At 55.3% G+C, this 24,473-nt stretch overlaps 3 protein-coding genes across 4 annotated transcripts; 1 reads left to right on the forward strand and 2 right to left on the reverse strand.

Annotated features, from left to right (window-relative positions):
* The first annotated feature begins 3,900 nt into the window (after window positions 1-3,900).
* On the forward strand, window positions 3,901-9,908 carry AP1S1 (adaptor related protein complex 1 subunit sigma 1). Its single transcript, XM_077908082.1, has 5 exons — window positions 3,901-4,061; window positions 5,805-5,983; window positions 6,637-6,745; window positions 7,758-7,895; window positions 9,144-9,908. Exons 1-5 carry the CDS (start codon window positions 4,059-4,061, stop codon window positions 9,189-9,191), a joined length of 477 nt encoding a protein of 158 aa, XP_077764208.1. The 5' UTR covers window positions 3,901-4,058; the 3' UTR covers window positions 9,192-9,908.
* A 907-nt stretch (window positions 9,909-10,815) lies between these two features.
* Window positions 10,816-13,905, reverse strand: VGF (VGF nerve growth factor inducible). 2 transcript variants are annotated; one of them, XM_077908080.1, is made up of 2 exons: window positions 13,694-13,905; window positions 10,816-13,184 (listed from the first exon to the last, which is right to left on the reverse strand). In XM_077908080.1, exon 2 carries the CDS (start codon window positions 13,162-13,164, stop codon window positions 11,311-11,313), a length of 1,854 nt encoding a protein of 617 aa, XP_077764206.1. In that variant the 5' UTR covers window positions 13,165-13,184; window positions 13,694-13,905; the 3' UTR covers window positions 10,816-11,310. The 2 variants fall into 2 exon arrangements, with proteins under 2 accessions (XP_077764206.1, XP_077764207.1); XM_077908081.1 differs by lacking the exon at window positions 13,694-13,905 and adding an exon at window positions 13,311-13,595.
* Window positions 13,906-19,012: 5,107 nt separating this feature from the next.
* On the reverse strand, window positions 19,013-22,910 carry NAT16 (N-acetyltransferase 16 (putative)). The gene is given in 8 exon segments (XM_077908083.1): window positions 19,013-20,641; window positions 20,644-20,727; window positions 20,730-20,865; window positions 21,677-21,828; window positions 22,089-22,110; window positions 22,489-22,574; window positions 22,577-22,760; window positions 22,836-22,910. Coding segments are annotated over 8 exon segments (1,014 nt in total). The 3' UTR covers window positions 19,013-20,366.
* Between the last annotated feature and the right edge of the window lie 1,563 nt (window positions 22,911-24,473).

Raw genomic sequence — 24,473 nt, forward strand, 5'->3', positions numbered from 1 at the left:
CTCACTATCAAGTACCTAGGGAGACTAGATGCCAAAAAGCTGAAATGTTATGTGAGTCACTGCAAAAGATGGTGGAGGGGAGCATGGTCAAAATGATCGCCAAGGTCTACACTAGAGTGTCAGGCTCATCAGGAGTGGGTGCTTGCTGGAAACTTCCAGGTTGGATAAGGTGGATTTGGGTCTGTAGGGCAGGAATGGTAGGGCATTTCAGAAAACAGTGTGAACAAAATGACAAAGGAACAATATTGGCAAGTCATGTTCAAGGCACACACCTGAGAAGGAAGTCCCAAGTCATCAGGTTGGCCTTCAGAGCCAGTCAACTCTCCCCCTCTTCCAAACACCGTCTCCTGATCTAGTCAGGCACGTCTGGCCTATGTCTCTTGAGTCAGCCTTGCTTTCTTGTTTATCCTTCATGTCCCAGGATTATAGTCTGCAAGCCTAGGAAAAGGCGGTGACACTGACCACAATGGGAAACCAAGAGAGGGGATGGTTTCAGGGGAAGGTGAAGGAAACAACTCAATGAAGTTTAAGAGGACAATGGAATTTTCAAATGGGGGACCCAGTGTACACTTGTTGAACCAATGTTGGATATCTCCGGCTGTATGTTAGGCACGTGCCAGGCACAGCACAAACAGCAAAAGAAGACAGTTGATCCTCTGGTAGAAATAATAGATGCTGAACATGCTACCACTATTTGCAATATTAGAAAATAGCATATTCTGGATTAGAAGATTTAAATACCTAGATTTGATAATCATGGATACCAATCATATCCATGATAATCCATGGATTATTAGTCATGGATCCATGACTAATCAACAAGCACTCTACTGAAGGATGCTGTGAAGAAATAAAAGATGAACAAGATACCATCCCTGGAAGGAGCTTCCAATCCAGTGGAAGAAACAAGGCGACTTACACGCACATCCAGCAGACAAGATGGCATGCTTACCGAGTTTACCAGACAAGGCTTTTGAAAAGAGAAACCGACTCTAGCTAAGGGAAGCACCAAAGGAAACTGAGGAGCTTGGGGAATTGCCAGGAGGGCCAGAGAACCAGAGGGAGGTCTTGGCCTAGATACCACACCCCAAAATCACATCAGTGCCCCCACCCTAACCTTCAGTGGCCACAGGACATTGCCATTGGTACTGCTGCATCGGTACCCTAAATTTTGATCCTCTGGCCCTCTGCCAGAGTCTTACCTCCCCCTCATCACCTCATTCATTCCCAGACCAAAGTCTGGGCAGATGCACGGACTGGCAGACATGCCAATGTCGTGGACACAACGAAGGCTGCAAAAGTGAATGTCAGGAAACTTCACATGCTTCCCTGGGAGGTTGTCCTATCTCCCCTTAGACTTTTTTTTTGTTGTTGTTTGTTTGTTTGTTTTGTTGTTGTTGTTTTTCCCCCTTAGACTCTTAAGGTGGGATTCCTGAACCCTAGAAGGAGGGGTTAAAGCCTGGGAGGTGAAAGAGAATAGCAAATACCTACCACAGAAAGTATTCTAACTGTCCAGACTATTAGGAACAGCACATGGTAAGGTCTCAATTGTTCAGTTAAAAAACAAAACAAAACAAACATGGCTACTAATGACATAATCGGGGAACTATGGACTACTTAAAAAATGTGCAAAAAGTAGGTGCAGGGGCGTGTGGGTAGCTCAGGTGGTTAAGTGTCTGGCTCTTGATTTTGGCTCTGGTCATGATCTCGGGGTCTTGGGATAGGACCCTTTTTTAAAAATGGATGCAGAGAGCATCACAAGAGGGAGAAACACAGACCGTAAAATCATAGGGATGAAAGGTTTCAGGCCATCCCTCCAACCTTACTGCAGGAACCACTGCTACAACCAGATAAGAAATGGCCCGGGGAAGTTTCAGCATGGTTTGTAGGGTGACAATACAGATGCCATCTGCACCTATAAAAGTGAATCTCCCCTCCAGACTTATCTTTGACTCTTCCTTCTCATTTACTTAGATGAGCTATCAACGTCAGTTGATTGGCCCATTACAGGCATCTCTCCAACTTGTCCCCCTCCATTTCATCTTTGTGCCTAGATTCCCAAAGATGATCTTCCTGCCTTCCATTTATCCTTTCAAATTGTCCCCCTCATTGCTATAAAATTAACTTTCTTAAAACTGCTCTCACCAAGTTATTCACCAGCTCCCGCAACCGTAATGACTCCCAACTGCCCTGTGCATGAACTCTGAACTCCTCCTCTGCAGACACAAGCCAAGTGGGATCCACTAACTCAGAGATTCGCTACATTCATCAGTTGCTAACAGTGAAGAGATCTAGTCCACCGACTTCAAACTAGTATGAACCACTTGAAGTCTAGGACTCCACATGAGCAAAACCTGCATTTCTAACAATTCTCTCATGAATCTTCTCTTTTCTGCAGCGAGGCATACCATGTTGAGACAAGGAATTCTAGAAAGTATCAGCTTTCCAAGGAGTGTAGGAGTTCACATCTCTAGAGCTTCCAAATTTCCATGCGCTGTTGCTCAGCTCTCTGCTTTAGGTTTCTGCCTCACGGCTCATTACTTCCTTACCTACAACCTCCTCTCCCGTCCAGTAGCACATCTCTTTTCATCCCTTTTGCCTTCTGCCCCTTCTACAACACCTCCTTTCCTTCTTTTCACTCAGTAATGATTTATCCTTCCTAACTCCAACAGCGGGCTCTATCCATCTTATTCTTGACCTAAAAAAAGAAAAATACCAAGATAGTTCAGCCAACCTCTAAGTCACCGGCAAGCTGAAGGTATAGACAGAGGAGAAAGGAGACTGATGAAGAAAAAGAAAAAGTAGAAGTAAGAAGCTGAGAAAGGGAGAAAGTGAACAGCGATATCATCGAGTGTTGACTATCCAGGATACTTTCTATACATCCTCAAAACAGCCCTGCAAGGCAGATATGGCCATCCTCAGTTTTCTAATAAGGAAACTGAGAGCTAAATGACTCACCTGAGGCCAAGCATCTATTAAGGGTCAGAGGCCACACTGCATCCCAGGCAAATTAGGCCCCCTGTCTTGCAAGGATAGCATATTACTTCAATACTTAAGAAAGAAAAAAATACTATAAAATGGAGACAAGGTGAGGCCTTACCAACAATTGCTTCAAGTGCTACTCAAAAGCAATACCGTCATTTTCAACATGAAAAAATGGAAGATTTTCTCTTATCCCGACGTGCCAACCACTTTACTTGACCGCGAGGAAACACACACGCGCACAGGCGTGCGTGCTCACATGTGCACGAAAAGTCCATGTTGCAATTCACAGCCTCATTTTTACACTTGTGTCCAGGTGACACCTGTCTCTTTTCAGTTTCGACCGGTGCTACCACCGCAACATCTCAAAGAGACTCTTTTCGGCTCATGCGTGCTCCTCCCCACCTTTTCCTCGCATCACTTTCATGTCAGCCCCTCCTTTTCTTTTCTTTCCCATCTCCTTCATTACCTACACATTTCTCTGACTTCAGGCGAGTGCCGCATCTAGCAGGTTCTCGGTGCGTATCTATTTTGGACTCCATACTTAGGTCACGTCAGCCCCCCCCACCCCCCCATCACCACCACGCTTTGTCTAGTCTTCCTCAAGTCAGGGCTCCCTCCCCACATCCAGTTCCCACTCTGAGCCCTTTCCATCGCCCCCGCCCTCCATCAGTCCTCCCTACTGCCTCATAAACTCCAATGGTCGTCCCCTCCACCTCTCATTCCTTTTCCCGCCTTTTTCCCCCCAAGGTTCCGAAGCGCGAGGACCTCATTGTCCTCCTCCCCCATCCTCCAACCTGCCCACCAGACGGCCTTGTTACCATGACGACAGAGCTACTCAAAGCTGAAGTCGAGGACCTGGTTGCCATGGCTTCCGCTTCTCCGCCTCCAGCCCCGCCCGCGCGCCCCGCAGCGCTGGCGCCTGCGCAGTCCGCCCCTCCAAGGGCCTCCGAGCCGGGGCGGGATGGGGCGGGGCTTCAGGCAAGAGGGAGGGAAGGAGGAGAAAGGGTAAGAAAGGGAGTGGAGCTGGCGCGTACGGTGGCCGAAGAGGGTCGCGCCGAGCCGGAGGCTGCAGGATGGTAGGCTGTGCGGAGAGGGAGGGGAGGGGGAACCGAGGGGCGTGGGCTGCACCTGCGGGGGTCCTCGGGGGCCGCCCTCTCTTCCTCCGGTCCTCGGAGGCCCCACGTACCCGGGCGGGGGGGCCAGCCGGCCTCGGAAGGAACAGCAGCTGGAAATGGCTTTAGGGAGAAGGGGCGGGGAGGAGGCGCGTTTGTGGGGCGAGAGGGGGCTGACTAGGGGCGGCGGGACCGTCCCGAGCCTGGCTGGGGGAGCGCGCGGGTGGCGGTCCGAGGGGTCCCGACCACTCACTCCCGCAGGGAGGTCCGCCCGAGGAAGAGGGGCGCCGGGGCCTGCCGGCGGCGGGGGGCGGCGGGGTTGGCGGGTCACAAGACCCTCTGTTCGGGTGCAGCCCAGAGCAGAGGCTGTGTGGGAGGGGAGAGTTTCCGGGTCCGAGGAGTGGACGTCCTGCCTCGGTTTATCGCAGGTGGGAAAGCCAAATGGACGCGAGGTCTTGCTCTCCAGGACCCAGGCTTCGGATCCCCAGACCCCGTGCTCTTGGCTCTCCGTCCCCCACCCCATTCTCTTTCCGGAGCCCAGGCCTTCCGTCTTCCTGCTGGCTTCCCGCTTCCCCGCCCCCCAGTCTCAGACACGCAGGGCTCCCAAGCGCCCCTCTGCTGCCCTCCCGTCACGCTAGCAGCGTGTCCCCTTCCCCACCACCCCAAACCCTTGATTTCTGATCTAGCCTCCTAAGCAAGTACTGTGTCAAACACCCACGGATTCCAGCCGTGGTAAAGTCCAGGGAGGAGCTAACTCCAGGATGTAGCCTGGACCCCCTGGAACTGAAAGCTGCGGGTGCACGGGGTAGTGACGGCTCCTCACTCCTCCCCACTCTACTCAGCGTGCACTTTGTTTCACAAAGCTTCGGGAACCACCCTGGGTGATGGTGTCCTTAACCAAGGAACTGAAAGGGAAATTGGTCACCTGGTATCTGAAGAGGAGTGGGGGCATAGCAAGAGGCACCCGAGAAGGAAAAAAAGAGAGGACTGTCAGTGGCCAGAGGCCTGGATGGTTGAGGAGAGGAGAGGGTGGAATCTACCCCTGGGCATATGACTAGCACTGGAGGGCAGTGTATTGGGGATATCCACAAGGGTGTATGGCCAGGATGGGGTGGAGAATTGAAGTAGCTTCTGGAGAGACAAAATCCTTCATTTCGGGATGGTGGTGGATAGAAGGACCACAGAAGAAAGCAGACATCTCTTTGACTTCATCTATGAGCTGCTTGTCACTGTACTGGGCATTTGACTGACCTTTGGAAGGCAGAGGTAGGAAACAAGAGATGAAGGCATGATAATAGTGACACCTATTGTGTTCCAATGCTTACCATGTGACAGGCACAATTGCATATATCAACTCATTTAATCCCTCCAAACAGGTAGGTACTTATATTACATCCATCATACAGACCAGGAAACTGAGGCCCTGAGAGGTAAAATAATTGCCCAAGGCAAATTTCTCAACTCCTGGAGCCAGGAGGATTTGAACCCAAATGACAGACTCCAAAGCTCAGACATGCCCAGAAGTAAAGGCACCTGCTGGTGGGGATACTCAGAGTTGACCAGCAAGGGCTGATTTTTGAAGCCAGTGGGAGCTGTGAATGGACAGGGGTTAGCTGCACTTGTAGGACGCATGTATGACTGTGTTTATGGAGTAAACAAAACCAGGGAACAGAATCTCTGACCCTCAGCTCTGCCCCTGCCCCCTAGATGCGATTCATGCTGCTGTTCAGCCGGCAGGGAAAGCTGCGGCTGCAGAAATGGTACCTGGCCACATCAGACAAGGAGCGAAAGAAAATGGTCCGGGAGCTTATGCAGGTTGTTCTGGCTCGCAAGCCCAAGATGTGCAGCTTCCTGGAGTGGAGGGATCTCAAAGTCGTCTATAAGAGGTGATTTGCCGCCTACTTTCACAGCTATCTGGATCCTGCTTGGTGGGGGTCTGGCGGTGGTTCAAATGGCTGAGAAATAAGGTCAGGGAGAACAGGGAGCTAAGGACATCTGGAGGTCAGTGATGGACTCCAGCTTCCTTCAATTTCCAAACTTACCTTGAAGAAATTCTTTGTTTTGCTCCCCGTTTGTTTTGCTCATGCCTGACACCTACTTTACGCACATACCTCTGTCACCAAGGCCCTATCCTGTTCATCGAACGTGTCCCTTGCAGCCTCCCTCATTCGACAGTGATAGATCCTGCACCACCTTTCCCCAAACACACACACACGCGCACACGCACGCGCACACAGACACACTCTGTCCAGTTCCTTCTCTGAGCAGGTGGATTACTTGGCTCAGGTTTTTGCTGAGTCAAACTGAACAGGTCAGAGGGCAAAGGGAAAGAGCTTGTGTTAGCCTCCGTTTGTGAGAGTCACCAAGAGACGGAGTGAGTTGTTACTATTTGCATACCCTGGGGCCACCCCGCCTATGTCCAATGGACACCAGACCCTGCGCTGGGAATGAGGAATGGGAGGTTTGGGTGCAAGAAGCCTGGATCCTGAAGCAGATGCAGCAGCCCCTCCATCTACCCCACGTGTGCCCCTGTCCTCAGATATGCCAGCCTCTACTTCTGCTGTGCCATTGAGGGCCAAGACAATGAGCTCATCACGCTGGAGCTGATCCACCGGTATGTGGAGCTCCTGGACAAATACTTCGGCAGTGTAAGTTTCCCCACCCACGCTGTTCGTACCCAGCAGTCCCCTCTTCCTACCAAACCCCGGGACCCTTCTAGTCTCTGCCTGGAAGATTTAGAAGAGGCAGAGTTGGAGTAGTGAGAACAGTAATTAATTCCCCTCTTTAAACCATAAGCCTATTAGCCATATCCCTTAATCAGCCCAGGGGAGGGGTGTGCACCAGAATCAGTCCATCTAGAGCTCAGCTCAGAAGTCTCAAAAGGACGAAGACCACATTCAGATTTTATCACTGGCTCCTGACTTGACTTTGCATTGGAATATTCTGGAGTGTTGGGGGGTTTTCTTGGTTTTTGTTTTTTAATCAGTGATGCCTGGGTCCCATGCCCAGCAATTCTGGGTTAACTGGACTGGGGTATAGCCTGGGCATTGATAGTCAGCTCAGATCTTAGATGGGGAAGAGTAATAACTCCATCACATATACCCCACTTAACAGTTTACAAAGTGCTTTCAGGTTCTTGTGTCTGCTCCTCGTTTAATACTGTGAGTAGGTGTTGTTATCTCAATTTTCAGATGAGAAAACAAACTCAGAAAAATGAAACGACATGTCCATCTAGCTGCGTAGTGGCAGAGCCCTGCTTGGAACTCAAGTCTTTCTGCCCAGGATCTAGAATCTCTTCCTTCCCTGCCCTGTAGTGCCCAGGGAGAGAGGCTAGCCTGGCCCCTATGGGAACAGTGTCACAGATTTTGGGGGGAAAAGCAGCAGGAACCACAGTCAAGGGTAGATTAGGGCAAGTAATATTCCATGTTCACAGAGAAAAAGGCAAGAGGAGAGAAGGAAAAGTCAAGGTACTAAGGCCTAGGGATTGGTGGTGGTGGCGGAGGGAGGGAGTTGATCATAGACCTGGGGCAAGAGCAGGAGGTGGGAGAAGTTGTCAAGAAGAACGTGGAGCCATGATAAGGAAAGAGGCAGGCGGCTAGGGTGCAGGTGGGATGCAAATGCCCCTTGACACTCAACTCTGCCTTCTCTCTGTCCTCCCAGGTGTGCGAACTGGACATCATCTTCAACTTTGAGAAGGCCTACTTCATCCTGGATGAGTTTCTGATGGGGGGTGATGTCCAGGACACCTCCAAGAAGAGTGTGCTGAAGGCCATCGAGCAGGCTGACCTGCTGCAGGAGGTACGGGCCCAGGACAGTGAGGAGGAGGAAGCATACCCTCCCTTCCCTGGACACCTTGCCTGCCACCCATGGCTGCCCCCTTCCAGCCGCCAAGGGGGCCCCCCTCCCTGTGGTGTCCCGCCCCCACGGCGCCCAGTTGGCCAGCTTGCCCTCAAGCACTGACTGCTCAGCATGGGAGGTCCTGGTGGCAGGTAGCCTGCCTGTGCCAGCTCTCCCTCCTTCCCCCAAGACCCAGGGTGTTCATCCCAGCCAAATCCTCTGTGTCCCATCCTTCTCTGGGCATTTAGGACTGCTCAGGGAATTGGAGAGGGGCACTTGAGAGATAATTCTTTTTTCCCTGGTGTCTCCCCCACCCCCTTTTTAAACACACAAGGACACGTACACTCAAAAGCCTCTGCTCCACAGAAGCAAAGGGCTGCGGGGGTTTGGGAGTTGGGGTTGAGGGTGCCTGGCTGTTGGTTCTCCTGCTATCCAACACCCCCGCCCTCACCCCATTACTGCCTGCCCCCTCTCTGCTGTGCCACTGCTGAGACTTGGTGCAGGGAGATGAGTCACCGGAATCTGCAATGACAAGCAAGCTGGCCTGAGCTGGCTCTGAGGAGGGGGAGAGATGGGGGCTCATCTCTGCAGAAGGAGAAAGGGCAGAATTGAACTTGCCACTTCACTGGTCCAACTTCCCCTTCACACACACACACACATACACATATACATGCACACACACACAGTGCCTGGCACATACACCTACCCCTGTTACTAGAGCTCTGCTCAGACCCTAATGACTCATTTCTCTGCAGTATGGTTCACTTTCCCTCAGGGATTTGATGCCAATTTATTACTCCCTGCCCCCACTCTGAATACAAGGACCCGGCCATCTGGCACCTGGTACCCCCAATCTCCAGAAAGCAGGCTTCCCACCCCTCAGCCCCAGCTTCATTCCCTTTCCCCCTCAGAGACCAACAATGAGCCCCCTGCTCCCCAAGCTTCTGGTTTTAGGTTTTCTGGGTGGTGGTGGACTCAACCAGAACCCCCTCCTTACCACAGTTGGCTCTAGAGGGTAGTCCCTGGAGACAGGGCAGCTCCCCTGAAGGGTCCCTAGCTGTTCTAACCTTGAGCTCACTTTGGCTTTTCTCTCCCCTCCCTGTGTCTCTCTGTACTACCCCCCCCCCCTCGTGTGACTGTCGTTGTCTTGCCCACATTCCTTGTCTGCCTGTCCTGGTGTCTCTGCGTCACTCTCTGTCCCTGCCTCAGGAGGATGAGTCGCCTCGCAGTGTGCTGGAGGAGATGGGTCTGGCATAGCCCCCCCCCCCCTCCCGCCTGGGCCTCGTGGAGCTGTGGGGAGCTGGTGGAGAGGCAGGGCATGAGTGCCCCTTTTCTTGGTGGGACCCAGCTGCCCCTCCTCTGCTGCCTCACCTTCTTTCGGAGTGAGCTGTGGGCTTGGGACCCTCAAACATTCCCTCCACCTGTATCTCCTCTTTCCCCTCTCCCCAATGAAGGTTTTAGGAGGTAGGAAAATGTGACCAAAATGGGGGTGCTATTTGGCTTTCATTCCCTGCCTTTGAAGAACTAATGTTACCTAAAACTTGTTCCCCTCCCTTCTAACTGTAAATATATAAATACGTCAGGTTAAAGGGAAAAGGTTTTCAGGGCTCTTCTCTTCTCCCTTGCCCCATAACCTACCTCCACCCTGCCCCAGTAGCCAGCCAGGGCAGCTTCTCTGCCTGGGGTGCAGGTGGGGGGGATTTCTGAGTACTGAGAGTCCTCATCTACCCTCTTCGTCCTCGGTCCTCGGCCGCAGTGGGGACTCTGTCCAGTGCCAGGGGAGGAACAACATGGTTAATTTTTTTCTAACCTTGCCACTTGAGGGAAGTGAGGGTTGGGGGAAGGGCAGGCTTTATGGGAGACTGTCCCTCCTTCACTCCATGTTCTGGGTGAGGCAGGAGCTAAGGGGTGGGGTGTGGGAAGCGTCTGACTTTATTTCCTTTCTTCTGAAATAAAAGGAAAAGCATTTCTGGACTTTGCCTGCTTAGGTTCTGTGAAGGAATGAAAGGACCCTGGGATCAGCACTCATGGGAACACTGCCCATTTACCTCCTCCGAAATAGGATTGCCAGAGTTAGAGAAACACACACAACACACACATGCACACACACATATAGAGGACACCTCATTCAATTAGAATAATAATGAATATTTTTAGGATAAGGGTATCCTATACAAATAGATTCCTTGTTTATCAAAAGTGAAAATTTAACTGAGCTTCCTGTAATTTATTTGGCACCCCTATTCCAAAAGGATTTGTCAGTTCATTGCCTCTCTTGAACATGGTGCCTCCAGCTACCCAGCTGCCTTTGGCCAGGGTGAAACAGCTCCTGGGGACATGGTTTCACTCCTGGGAGGTTTCTTTGTGGAAGATTTCATTCAGCTGGTTTAGTTGTATTTGGAGAGAGAAACCAGGGGTTCAAGGGCATATCCAACCCTGTATGTTCACCAAAGTCTTTAGAAGTGGTGAAAAGCAGGGCGTCTCTGTAGCTGGAGGTTCCTCCTCCCTGTTGTAAAGTGCCCAGGACCAGGGAGTATAGGGGGCAGTTAAGGGAGGTGACAGGATGAGGTGGAACAGGGACTGTGAGGAGCCACCAGTACTAAGTGGCTGGAGGATCATGGATAGAACAGCTTTCTAAGTGTCCTGGAGCTGCCCCTCTCTGGGAACCAATGACTACCTCCACCACCTCCAAGCTAGAAGTGGAATTTAGGCTTTCTTAACAGGTACAGGCCATACTCTGCTCTTAAATACGGTTGAAAGTGGTTCCACCACCCTCGCTTTTGAACAGAAGGAGTTGGTTGTTGTGGCTGGCGCTTCCCTCACCGCCCCTTGGGAAGGACCACGGAGGCCCAAGGGGACGGGTGAATAACGGAGAACAAAGTCCTAATAAAATAGTCACTTTTATTTCTTAGCAAAACTATTTCCTCCGTGAGGGGTATTTACAACAGAGAAGGGAAAGAATAGGTAAATTCACAGCGATCTGGAGAGGGCGGAGAGGCTCCTGGGAGGCCCAGAGGGCGGGAGACAAACACTTCTTCACACAATTAACTGGAACAGCTTTTTCCGGTTTTGGACGGGGACGTCCCTAGAGGGACTAGGTAGGGACAGAGGCCCGTAGGGGGGGAGGGAATTCGCTCAAACCACCCGCCCGTCTGGGGTGGCCCCGGGGGCCTCCTCGAGGGAGTTTGGGGAGTTCGGGCTTCGAATCCAGGAAGCGGTCTGACAGGTCCCAGAGCAGCCCGGGGGCGGGGCGGGGCGACCCAAGGGCGGGGGCGGGGCCGGGGGAAGCATGCAAACATCGAGAGGGGAGGGGTGTAACACGGAGGGGGGTGGCAGCTCGCGCTGCAGCGGCGCGCGGGGGCGGGACCCGGGCAGGTCACGGGCGCCGGAGCAGCACGTGCTCGATATAATTCTCCAGCTCCTCCTGCTCCTGCATCCGGCGCTCCTCCGCCTCCGCCTCCTCCTGCGCGCGCCGCGCCTGGGCCTCCCGGCCTGGATAGTGATGCGAAGGCGGCAGGGCGTGGTGGTAGTGGCGGCGGCGCGAGGTGGCGGGCGGCTGCAGTGTCCGCGGCCGGATGTAGTTGGGAAAAGGGTGGTAGGGCCCGGGGGGAAACAGCTCGTCCTCCTGGCGATCCCAGGGTGGGAGCACCTCGTTCCAGTCGGGCAGCTCCTCCCGGCCGGGGGCGGGGGCAGGGGGCGGGGGCTGCGGGGAACGGACGTGGGTGGGGGCGGGGGCGGCCCGGGGGTGCGGCACGGGCTCGGGAGGGGCGTTCTTCTTCCGCTTCCGCTTCTCCTCCACCTCCTCGATGATGCTGACCACGTCGTCTGCGGGCAGGTGGAGTTTGGTGGACAGCTCGATGAGGCTGTCGATGGTCTGAGGGTCCATCTCTTCGTCGTCGTCCTCCTCCTCCCCGCCCTCCTCTGCCCCCTCAGCCTCCTTACGACGGTGGCCGGGCATCTCTTCCTGGGAGCGCTTGTCCTCGGCTCCGGCTTCTCCGTCCTCCTCCTCTGCGAACAGCAGCGCGTTCTGCCGCGCCCTCTCCGCCTCCTCCGCCTCTGCCTCCGCCTCCGCCGCCTCCTCATCCTCTTCCCCCACCCTCTCCGCCCCGCCGCGTCGCTCCTGCTCCGCCTCCGCATCCTCCCTCACGCTCTCTCGCTCCTCCTCCTTCTCCTGCAGCCCCCGACCCCCAAGGCCGCGCTGCCGGGCCCCGCCCTGCAGCAAATACTGGAGCAGCAGGTCGGAGGCGAGGTCCGCCAGCCGCTCTTCCTGCGCCGCGGCCTGCCGTGTGGCCTCCGCCTGCCGCCGCCCGGCCTCTACCTGCGCCAGCCCTTGCTGTAGAAGGCGTTCCCCCGCTTCAGAGCCGCCCAGGAGTGAGCTCTCCGGACGGCGCGCCTTGGGGAAAGGGGCACCCAGGCTTTGGTACGCCTTGGAGAGGGGTGCCAATGCCTCACCTAGATGTGTTTTGGGGGAAGACACTCCTTCCCCGAACTGGTGGGCTTCAGGAAGGGGCCCACTCTCGGGCATACGCGCCTGGAACTGCGGGGGAGCTGGGGGTGGCAGGGGCGCGCGCTCCGGGACGCGCGCCTGGAACTCTCCCCAGGAAGCGCGCCACACACGCTCCGGCCCGGGGCTCTCCAGGTTGACTCGGGTCAGCGTGTGCGTGCGAGTTTCCGTCTCTGCTGCCGCTGTCTCTTGCTGGCGCTTGGCGCTGCTCGGACTGAAATCTCGCAGTTCCTGGAGCAGGGAAGCTAGCGCCTCGAGCTCCTCGGAAGGGTCGCCAGCCTCGGGACCATTCTCCTGAGTCTGAGGGCGAGGCGGGGCCACAGGTGCCTGGGTCTCTGGCGCCGGGAGGCTGTGGGTCTGGCTGCGCACCGTCTCAGTCAGCAGAGCTTCTGCTGCTTCTTCCTTTGGCCCCTGCTGGGAGCCACCGGGCGCCGGAGGCGAGGCGGGGCGGTCAAGTGCCTGCAGCAGCACCGCGGCCAGCGCCCGGGGATCCACGCCCTGGAAAAGCTCTCCCTCATCCTGAGGCTCAGAATTTCGAGCCGTTCGGACCTCTGGGGCGCTAACATCCTTCGGCCCGGGCACTGAGTCCCCAGCTACCGGCTCTTTATGTTCAGAGCTGAGGGGAGGTGGCTGCGCCTCAGGGTGCCCTGGGGGCGCTGCTCCCAACCCCTTGATCAGTAGAAGGAAGCAGAAGAGGGTGGCAGCCGGCAACCTGAGCGATTTCATGACCAAAGGACTGCCGGAGACTGAAAAATAGAAGGGACCAAAGAAAGAGAGGGTTTCTGTAAGAATTTTCCGCTCTCTGTATCTATACCCCCTTCCCCCACCTTTAATCAGGAAATCCAGGGCTTCCCTCATCCCCCTAACCTTACCCAGAAGAGGGACGTTTAGGAGCAAAGGAGGAAGATGTTGTGCCGATCTCTGGAGTCGTGTAAACGGGAAAACGTCCGCAACCCGCGCTCCCCCCCCCCCCAGTGCCTCCTCGCCCCCTTGCCTAAGCCATCTCACTGCCAGCGCCCACGTACTAAGCAGCTAAGATAAGGGGGGGAAATCTCTGCTCCCTCCCCACAGGACTCCCCGGATGGTGCGTGGGCGACTTCAGCAGCAAGAGAAAAGCGGCGACTCCCCCATTTACCAGGGACCCTTACCGGGGGCTCCCCGCTGTGTTTTTAACACCCCCATCCGGGAGGAGAGAGAACCCTCCCTCACGCCCACGGCTGCCGAGGGTTTGAGGGATGGACAGCGGAGTATTTACCAGCTGGTGTCACGAAGCGGGAGGTGGAGAAGAGGGTCGGGGCAGGGTGGGGACAGGGGAAGATCGGGACGCGTCCGCCTCGGCTCCGAGCAGTGGCTGGGATAGGAGCGACGGTCGAGTTCTGGCGTCCAGTGGGTTGGGCTCAGCTGGGTCCGCGCGGCTCTGGGCGACTCGCTCGCTCCGGCTTCAGCACGCTGGACAGCGCCCGCGCCGCTGCCGCCTTATAAAGGGGAGAGCGCAGGGTCACGTGGGCTTGCCCCGCCCCATTGACGTCAATGTTCATTCATGGGGAAGCGGGCGGGCGCCTCGAGGTGGGGGGCAGCCCGGTGATTGGAGAATGTGTTCCTCTCCCGGCCCGCGCCTGCGCGCCGGGAGCCTCGGCTGGAGGGGCGTGCGCTAGCCGAGCACCGGGGAAATGAATGAATGAATGAATGAATGAAATCGCTGAGGCGGGCGGGGCAGGGGGCTATGAATGAATGAAGGAGGGACGAGGAGAAACGGATGAATGAATGAATGGGAGAGTGAATGGAAGGGTGGATGCAGAGACGTTGCAAGGCGGGAGGGTGGGTTACAGAGCAACTTGCAGCTGCGGGAGCCCGCGTCGCTGAGCCGAATATGATGGGGGCACTCCCAGAGTCTGACTGGGCATCAGTAGGAGATCCATACTGGGGAGGGGGAGGATAAGGATTCCAAAGCCGAGGAAGGGGCTGGACTCCCCATTCCCCGACCGCACGCACGGTCCTGGGGAACACACCCAAGGACGGCGTGAACCCCAGAGAGGAGGGACTGATCTGCGCGCCTGCGGGCGCTGTTCGCGGACCTGCGGTGCGGGGTTCCGGCCCTGGGCCGGGGCAGATGGGTGAATCTTGCGGTTTTGGTAATCCCGTTGGAAAGGGTCCGAGTCGGAAGAAAGGGGAAAGGCTGAGGATGTGTATGCCTCTATGTCGTGTCTGTTCACAGTCGGTGCGTGTTTGGAGAAAAAGGTGTGTCTGTCCTTCTGTCCAGCTCACTGTAGCGTATGTTGGTGCCCCGGCTTGCTCCTTGTCAGCCCACCTCTCTGCACCTTCCTCCTGCTTCTTTCCCTCCCTCTGCTTCCCCCCAAAGGACGTTTGGAGGGCGAGAGCAGACCAGGTGGGGAGGGGGTTGCGCAGGTTGGGGGGGTGACTCAACTCCAGCTCTCTCCACTGCTTAAAGGGAAGGTTTGAACGCGTTGCGGAGGGGTGGGGGTGGGTGTGCAACGTCAGAGATAGCCCCTCTCTACCACCAGACCCCTTGTCCGTATCTCCTGCCAGAGGCGTTGGGGTTGGGGGCTTGGACAGCTGGGGGGGGGCGATGACGCACAGATTGCGCAAAGAGAATCCATCAGCGAGCCGGGTCCAGTGAAGGGAGACCAGCCCGTGGGCGGGGGTTGGGGGGAGGACGGAAATGGGGAGGGGGCAGGGGAGCAGCCACTGCAGGAATGAAGGGGAGGAGGGAGGCTGGAGGGGGCTGCGGTGCAGGCAGAGAGCTGTGCGGGGGCGTGGGCAGGGAAAGGGGGGAGTGACAATGACACATGCCAGACACACAAGAACTGCGGACACAGGGGTGCCTGTGGGCACACGCAGGGCACCCGCACCCTAAGATTCTGGAAACCGAGATAAGGGCTGTCTGTCAGGGGCGCAGGGACTCTTTCAGAGCCAGTCCTCAACCCCCTCCTCATCACTTCCTAGCACTGACCCTCCTTTGCTCTCTTTCTCTCTCTCTCTCTCTCTCTCTCTCTCACTGTCACACACACACACACACACACACACACACACTCACTCACTCACTCACGTGCTTTCCCTCTATAGCCAGCAGTGGCTTCTCGGTTCCATCAGTGGCTCGACTTTCCCAGAAGAAAGCCCATCAGCTCTGCAGGGAAAGAGGTGGGGAGGAGTAGAGGGAGAGGAAAGAGAAGAGATGGGAACAGGAGAGGGAGGGAGGAAGGAAGAAATCTGGAACAGGTAGAAGGAACAGGCTAAAGGAGGAGGAAAAAAAAAAAAAAACAACACAGCACTGAGAACCAAGGTGACTGTGGAAATAGCAAAGAAAGCAGAGAGAGGAGGGGGCAGCCAACCCCAAGGCTGTGCCTCTCCTGCCACCTTCAACACACACACAACTATCTAGGACCACTCCTTAACCTGGGGGTTCTTCTTATTCCTCTTTCCCCCTCCTCTTCTTTTCCCCTTTATCTTCCCAGCCTGGTTACAGTGAGCAGTAGGATGGGGAGGGGGTCACGTTACCTTCCCGAGGAGGATGAATCAGAGAGATGGCTCAGACATCTGGAGGGGGGAAGGGAAGCCATACAAGAGAGAAGGAAGAGAGGAGGGAAAGAGCCAAGGGGGGCAGACTGAGAGGCTGATGAGGTTCACAACTAAGTGTGAGATGAAGGGAGACAGGCACCTAGAAAAACGGTTTGTGTTCCTGTAGGCTTTTGTACATGCACGAGCACCTATGTGTGTATGTACATATATATGCATGTGCGTGTGTGCACATGTGCAGAGTTCAATGAAACATATGGGGGGGAGAAAGGGAACTGGAAGACCAAGTGTGTATTTAATCAGATAGAGTGGATGGGCATGATAGTGTTCCACTTTAAATATGAAATCTTCTCTTGCAATCTGTGTGGCCATGTTTTTGCCTATTTCCAGATATCTTTGTATGAGTGTCTGGGGTTTCCGGTACTTCTGAGTGTCTATATACCTGTGTGGTTGGTAGACTTTGAGTGCATCCAGTCTGGGGATCTGCTGATGTCTGAAAAGTGAGCCTGGCTTGATGTGTCAATAGTGTGTGTGTGTGGGGGGGGGGGGTTTGTACACACATGTGTCTTTGTGCATTTCTCTGGATCCTTCCATGCTTTTTGATTTCTGTTAGAAGTTATGTGCATGTCTCCATGTCTTTGATCTTGGCTGCCCCTCCCCCACATTCACTATCTCTAGATTGCTGTGCAGTAAAGCCACTCATCTGCAGCCCCCAAGTTCCAGTCCTTGCCCCCCTGTTTTCAGAGTGTTCCTCCTTCCATTCTTCCCGAACTCTTCACCCCTTGCTTCCTCCTCTCAGCCCAGAAGCTCAGGGGAGCTTCTCAGATGCTGACATCCCAAGAATCTCAGTCAGCATGGAGTGGGAGACAGGGGCACCAAGGTGGATCCCGAGGCACTCAGGGCAATAGGCTTGGTGATTCCACAATCTGGGTCATGTCCGCATGGACTCTGAATCTCTGAGTCTGTTTCTGCCTCACTTTATCTCAGTTCCCTACCTGGGTCTGCTCATTCACACACACCCCACCTCCCAGAGATGTGCTGTGCCCTTCATACCCTGCTGCCTCTAGGGGTTTCTGGAACTGGGGACAGTTGCCTGAAATTGGTAGAGGAGGAAGATGGCAGGAAAGATTAAGAATGGAGAGCCAGAGCTGGAAAAGGCAATCCTGAGATGGAGACCTGGAGGGGATGCCTGATGTTTGCTCTGAGTTATTTGTATAAATCTTTCTCTCTGTCTTTGTTTCTGAATCTCTCATACTCTCCAAGAGGGCAGCAGGAAAAGATGGGGTCCAGTGGAGTAGTGATCCAAACTGAAGATTTGGAAAGCCAGGGGAGGGGGGAGAAAGAGCATTGTCTTTTCCCTGAGAAGCTTTGGAAGAGAAAAAGAGGGCAGGGACTTGGGGACCCCGCAGCTCACCGTCCCCCCATCTTTCCCTTCCCCCCACCGGTGACTCACCTCTGCAGCCTTTCATTGCGTCAGCCATTGGGGGACAGGCAGGGAGGGGGGCACTTTATGAGAGGGGCAGGGGTCTCCACTTTGACCTGAAAGAAGGTACTGATGGTCCCCCTGAAAATGGCCCAATTAAAAAGCATCATTGCCCTATCGCCTGCCCAGCCCAATTCAGTAGAGTGGGGAGGGGACTGAGGGGGGCTGGGGGCCACTGATGGGTCTGGGAATGATAAGTAATAATAAGAGGGCACTCACCCTGATTTTCAGTTCCGGGGTCCCATTCTCTCATGCCCCCACCCACTCCTGAGTGGGGGATGGGAGACCCAGCAAGCCGGGGGAGGGCAAAGCCGCAGAGATGAGTCACCAAGAGAATGAGAGAGAGAGAAAGAGACAGAGATGAGATGAGGGGAGACACAGAGATAGCTTCTGGAGAGATTGAGAAGGAAAACACACACGCCATGAAGGTGATAGCCACAAACTAACCAGAGAAAGCAAATTATGTACTTTCATAATCCTGAACCAGCCTCCTCCAGACCCACCTGTCACACACAAACATACTATTATTCAGAGTTACACTGATATTCTGAGACACACCCACTTACACAAACACAATATCACACCTAGCCTGGCAGTGTCATTCGGACACATGCTGAAGATGTGACCAGGGTAATGGAGATTTGCATTGAGAGCCCTCGTTCCTTTCACATGGGATGGTGGGAGGGGGTAAAAACCCTGAGGGAATGTGACTTCAAAAATCCAAGATGCGGTTTCAGGGACTCAAAGGCTACGCCTTGCACACACGACGATACACAGTTGTCCTACCTCCCCATCCACACATACAGAGTAACGTATCAAGCATCATCTTCATCAAAAAGCCCCTTGGAGTACCTGATTCTGGGGTACACCAGGCACGTTGTCCCGAATACATCCCACCCGGACACCCTGGGACTCGTACACACATGTACAGAAACGCAGACACACAAAGACGCCCATGGACACACTCACACGGACGGTAACCACCTTGCGCTGCCTCGCCTGCGTCCGTGCGTCCTGGCGCCCCCGCGTGTTACTTTTCGGAATCGCAGTCTCCGGCGCTCCGGAGCTTGGCTCCGGGGGCGGGGGGGGGGGGGGGGCGGTGCCCATGCTCCCTCCACCTCCTCCCCCTTCTGCGCGGTGCCCACCCAGGAATCCGGAAAGCGGGCGCGCTGGCTGAGAAAGCCCGAGAGTTGGGAGTTAGACGCCTGGATTGTGGGGCTGGGGGAGGCCGGTCCTGGATGCCAAGGGGAACTTGGGAGAGAAGCCCATAGAATTTGGGTAGCCCCAGACTCCCAGTTCCAGTGGAAAGCGAGACCCAGGCTTGTCAGGGCGCCGCGCAGCTGCCCGCCTCGCTTCTGAGCAACTGCTTCTTTCTGCCGCTTGGCTGGGGTGGGGGTGGGGGCGCGCAGCGGCCAGCAGCCCTCTCCAGCTCCAGGAAGTCATTAGCCCCATTGCCACAGGGCTTAGAGATCCTCTCTAATACAGGCTGCTGGGGAAGGGGGGGAGGATAATGCGTCTCATCCCTCCCCCACTGAGAAGTGAAACAGACACAGAGGGTGGGCTAAGGGTCCGTTTTATTGCAATACAGCCTCGGTTGAAGTGACAAGGAGGGTGGCAGCATGGCCAGGCGCCGAAGGCAGCCAAGCAAGGCAGTGCAGCACAGCAGCAAAACCGGAACTGGGGGAAGTGATGAAGCAGCCGCGGGCCTCTTTGCCCACCTTCTTTCACCTCCAGATGCCCTGCTCTGCCCATGTCTTCAATTCCATCCCCAGCGCCCCCTGTGCTTGCTGTCAACAAATCCCCACCAATTGTGCATCACCCAACAAGAAGTCCAAGCACTCATGGTCACAGAGTGGGTGCCTGGGGCTTGGGACACCTGAATTCTAGTCCCTGCCAGGCTCCCAGCTACTTTGAATGACTTGGGAGTCACTTTGATCTTTGCGAGCCTCTGTGTCCTCCCTCGGTGGTAAATGTGAGGATCCAGTGTAGGAGACAGCGCTGTGCAATTGCAGCTGTTACTACTTGCATTCAAATAGAAAACTGCCAAAGTCCAAGAAGCATAAAGGAACCAGGGAAAGGGAGGCACGTCCAAAAATATCTGGAGGTGGGGGTTCCAGTGGCGCTAGAAGGCAGCCTGGTTAGAACAGGAAGACAGCCCCATACTGAGCTGTGGGACCTGCCCACCCCACACCAAACTCTCCAGCCCGACCCCCCTGGTCCATGGCCTGGTTCAGGCCACTGGTTGGGGGCATGGGAAGGGGGCTTTAAAATAGCAACAGGGAACAAAGTTGGAGGAAACCCGTCCGAGGGAGCAGGCTTGGAAAAATGCGTTAGGGGAAGGTCAACAGGACATTATAATTCTAGTTCATTTACAGGTGCTCTCTCTCCCTATTGCACACAGGGCGGATGATGAAGGGGTCATGGGGAAGAGGAATGGAGAAGCAGACAAATGGGCCGTGAGGAGCTAAGTGTCTGGGAGGTCCAGGGAGGAGGATAGGAGCACAGAAAGAAGGAGGGAGAGGATGCAGAGGCACGGGAGTCTGAGAGGGAGGCAAGGAGCGGAATGCAGAGCAAGCTCTGAGAGCTTGAGAAGGGAGGGAGGAAGAAAAGTAATACGTGTTGGGCAGCTGGGTGTAGCACATCCCTCTGCCCCCTTTCGCCCCTGAGGGGGCAGAAGGGAGAAGTCAGGAAGGCAGAGTTCACTGTTAGGCGAGGGTGGACCGACCAGGAAAGGCTCATGAGCCTGGGAAGGAACCCATTCTTTGCCCGGTTAGGGGGGGAAAGGTGGACAATAGCAACGCAACGGCCTCCCCCAAACACAGCGGTTCGGATCAAGGCGTGGGCAGAAACACAGACGCAGGGTTTGGACGCGCTGGAGTCCAGATGGCAGACAGAAAGGTAGAGTAAACGTTTAGGGAGGGCGCTCCTCCGGGTCAGGGTAGGCTTCAGAGCCAGCAGCCAGCGCGGGGTGGAGGGGGCGGAGCTTGCAAACGGTGGAGGGCAGGGCTTGCTGGAGATCAGTCCAAGAGGGCAGATCTAAAGTGCTTCTTCTCTCCCCTCGGATAGGAGCGGCCCTAGTTGTCGGCCTGCAGAAGTCAGCCAGCTGCGACCATAACTGGGGCGCTAGGAAAACCTGGCACATGACGTTGAGGCCGGCGAGACGCGGGGCCTAGCGGTGCAGGTGTCAGAAAGCTGGCTCTGCCCCTGCGCGCCATCGCTGCCAAAGGCGTCGATGTGGAGGTAGCGCCACGTGCCGTCATCGCCCTGAGGATGGAGAAGGGCCGCGTGCACAGCGTGAGCACTTGCGGGTATGCGCGGCTGTCCACGTGCCACTCCAGGCCCTCAGCCGCCAGCAGGCGCAGGTTGCTCGGCCAGTCCTGGGTGATAGCCCCGTCCGGAAGCACGTCGCGCTGCGGGAAAGGAAGGCGAGAGCAGGAGGTGTGCCACGTCTCCACCAGCCTCCAACATGGCCTCGGTGGGCAGCGTCGAGAAGGTGCCCGAGGCCCACACGTCACCAGCCGTTCGCCCAGCCCAGCCAGTGGGGTTGAGATCTAAGGATGTTCTGCGGGGGTCAAGGGTGAGCACGGGGTGGACAGCAGGAGGCCTGGAGAGCCCAGTGCCTCTTGGCATCTTCACTCCCACATTAACATCCACGGGATCTCGGTAGGGCCCCCTCAGGAGGACCGATAGTGCCAGGCCAGGTGGTATGGGGTATGTGAAAGCCTGTGCCCACCCTCACCCCCACCACACCCCGAGGGTAGCATGGAGGAACCAGGTGCAAAGCCTCAGAATATGTACCTGTTCCCCAAGGAGGGATGGGGTCAGAGCCAGGGAGCCAGAGACGGGGGTGGGGATGGGATGTGTGCTGGGTCTCCGAGGGGAGCGGAAGGGAAGGGAAGAGATTAGTCGGTAGGATAGGGGAGACGCAGAGGAAGGAAAAAGGCTCAGGTTAGGATCTTTGGGTCCCTGGGGGAAGGCAGGATCCATAGAGGGGAGGCAGGGTAACGGTCCAGCCATCTGGAGTAAGGACTGAGGGTTTGACACCTCGGAGTCTGGGAGCTTTTTGACACCCCCTGGACAGAAGGGCCTGGATAAGGACTGGGAGTGCGGGGGCAGGGCTCACGGGCGCCCCCACTCGGCAGAGCCAGCAGAGATAGCAAGCCGGCGACTGGGTGAGGAGGGGAGGACGCCTGGCTCTCTGAGCTCCCCAGTCCTTCTCACCTGTTTGGGGATAAGGCGGTATTTCTCCAGCTCCCGGGGGCCCAGCTGGTCATCCTGGATGAGCTGTGCCACCTCGACCCCCGGGTGCTGTGGCTGGACTAGCTGGGAGCAGAAGCGCTGCAGCAGCTGCGCCACGCCCTTGCCATCGCGATCTGCGGACCCTGGCGGTTAGGGGCCCTCCGCCCCTGCCAGGGCTCTCGGCTCACAGGGCTTTCCTCTTCCCCCACGTTGAGCGCTCCGTCGTCACCACCCCGGGCGCCAGGCCAGACCCGGGCCTGCCCAGGGAGATATCCTCAGCACTCACGTCTCGAATTCCAGAGCCGGCAGAAAGACCATTCGTTATCTCGAGATGATCGGGTTCGCCTGGCACCCGGTCCCGGAGCATCGCCACGCCCCCTTTCCTTGGCTCCACCCCAGGAGCTTGCTACTAGTCCCTAGTCCCTGCTACTAGTCTCCTTAACTCCGTCTAGACCCCGTCACCTGCTCACCGTGTCCGGGTGTTCTCCATGCTCAGCCTACTCAGAGGTCCTGACCCCACTCTTGCTCTCACCTCCGGTCTACCTTCTCTTGACTGCTCTCTTCTTTTTGCGCTCCTGCCCCCAGAAACTCCTCAAAGGAATCCTCAAATACAGAAGCTCTCACCAGCCCCTCCCTCTGCTCCTCGGAGTTCCGTGTGTCCTCCATCCTACTCAGTTGCCCAGGCCCCTGGATCCGCACGCCGGACTCTGGTTCTAAAGTGGACTGGCTCCTCTTTAGAGCCCTCTAGATGAGGAGGGCCTCTTTTCCTTCCTAAGATCTATACTCACCCAAACGTGGTTCCCCCTCTTTTCCCCTGTGCCCTGCCGGTTCACCACTCCTCCGTTGTGTGTGGCCAGCACCATGCTGGGATTGGGATCCGGAGCCAGCTGTGGTAGCGACCGGGAAGGTAGTTGAGGCCACCATAGATGTTCCCTGAGATGGCCAGCACCTCCTCAAACTTCTGTTCTGTTTCTACCATGAAGTCCAACGGCTCAGCCTTAGCCTCAGGCCATGATCTGGACCTGGGGTTGGCCTTCCAGGACTTGGCCTTGGCCTCAGACCCTGACTTAACCCCCAAGGTCTCAGTCTCAACCTCAATCCCAGATTCGGATCTGGACTTGGCGGGATGTCTGAGTGTGACTCCACATCTGGATCAGCCTCTTTCTGGCTTAGGGACCTCTGAGCTGGCTGTGCCATAACTGGTTTCCAGCTTCATTACTCTGCAGAAAAGAGACAACTCGGTATTGTGGTTAGAGTCCCTGTTTCCACATGTGGCCCCTAAACACTCAGTCCCCCACAGCCCTTTCCTACACAAATACTCCTTCTCTTCTGCTCTCCACAGGGACCCTGGGAATACAGAGCCTCCAGCTCTGATCAGCTCCCAGAGCTCCCAATCCTACCCTGCTCTACCCAGAATACTCCTCAACAGTCACAACTCATGAACCCCATGAGCTCCTCAGAGACTTGCCTGAGATCTTTACCTCCAGTTGCCCCCAGGGACTCAGACAAGGGGCAGAAGGCCCTTGGAAGAGTTAAAAATTGAAAGACATCCCTACAGGGGATGTCTTAGGTGTCACCTTTCTAAGACCTCTGCAGGAACATGAGAAACCATCATCTCCACTCTCCTACAAAACATGAGAAACCATCATCTCCACTCTCCTACAAAAGAGTTCCCTGGGAAAAACAGAGGGTTCAGTCCTTCCCCTTCCTACCACTACCAGTCACAATCCCAGGGCAAAGGGAGGGGGAGTAGACTCCAGATTCCCCTCATTGCCCCCCCCCCAGTACCCTCTGACACATATATTCAAACATAAGCCAGAAGAGTAAACAGATGGACAGCTCCATTAGAAAATTTAAAGTCCTTCCTCCCAGGCTAATCAAACCTGCCTTTCTCTTACTCCTGCTGGATTTTGTTCCCTCCTTCTCCATAGGGAGACCCGGCTCCACCTGAGGGCTAGATGATCATTTGGGAAAGGTCTCTGTGGGAGTTCTTGCAAACAAAATGTCCACAAAGATCACCCATGCCCCTCTCTCCTATTTACCTTCCCTCCAGAGAGTCTCTCTGTTCTGTTTCTCCATCTATTCTTCTTTCTAATTTCTTCCTATAATTCTTGCCCTATCTTCTACTCAAGACTTTCTGTGTCCTTCCTATTCACATTTTTTGGGTCAACTCCTATGGATCTGGCACCCTTTGGCCTCCAGCCCTTCTGTTTCCCCTGCCAGAGGCAGGGCCAAGAGAAAACCCCCTCCTCATGTCCTAATGACTCCTCATTTCCAGACGTCTCTCCTCCAGACCAACCAAATCCACCAATTAAACCACTCTCTTCTTATTCAGCCAGTTATAATTTTCCCTTCACATAACCTACCTTAAGCCTCATTAACCAACATCCCAGGAAATAAATATACCAGCTACTATCTGGGGGATGATATTGGTTTGGTTGGATTTTTGCTTTTGTTTTGTTAACAAGAACATGAGCTAGGTTTGGGAGAGGGGACAATCAATGACACCAATGAATTTAGGGATGGTTTTAGCTTCCATGCCACAAACACAGCCCACATAAACACGGTGTGCTTGCTATACAGACATGGCTTCAAAACAGGACTCCCATCTCCCTCTTTCTTTTCCACCTGATGCTGATGTCTAAGGCTCTCCCAGGTAATCCTTACCTGAACGAGGTAAGACAGCACCAGACCATCAAAGAGCAGGGAAGGACAGGCCCAGAGGATCTTAGAGATCACTAGAGACCATCAGATTCAAACCACTTCTTTCATGATGAGG

Source organism: Canis aureus, chromosome 8, assembly GCF_053574225.1.
Source record: "Canis aureus isolate CA01 chromosome 8, VMU_Caureus_v.1.0, whole genome shotgun sequence".
Taxonomy (NCBI): Eukaryota; Metazoa; Chordata; class Mammalia; order Carnivora; family Canidae; genus Canis; species Canis aureus.

Coding starts and splice junctions, on each gene's coding strand:
- AP1S1 (XM_077908082.1), top strand. Junction 5,984..6,636: donor CTCAAAGTCGTCTATAAGAG/GTGATTTGCCGC, acceptor CCCTGTCCTCAG/ATATGCCAGCCTCTACTTCT. Junction 7,896..9,143: donor AGGCTGACCTGCTGCAGGAG/GTACGGGCCCAG, acceptor TCCCTGCCTCAG/GAGGATGAGTCGCCTCGCAG.
- VGF (XM_077908080.1), bottom strand. CDS start 13,164: ATGAAATCGCTCAGGTTGCCGGCTGCCACCCTCTTCTGCTTCCTTCTA.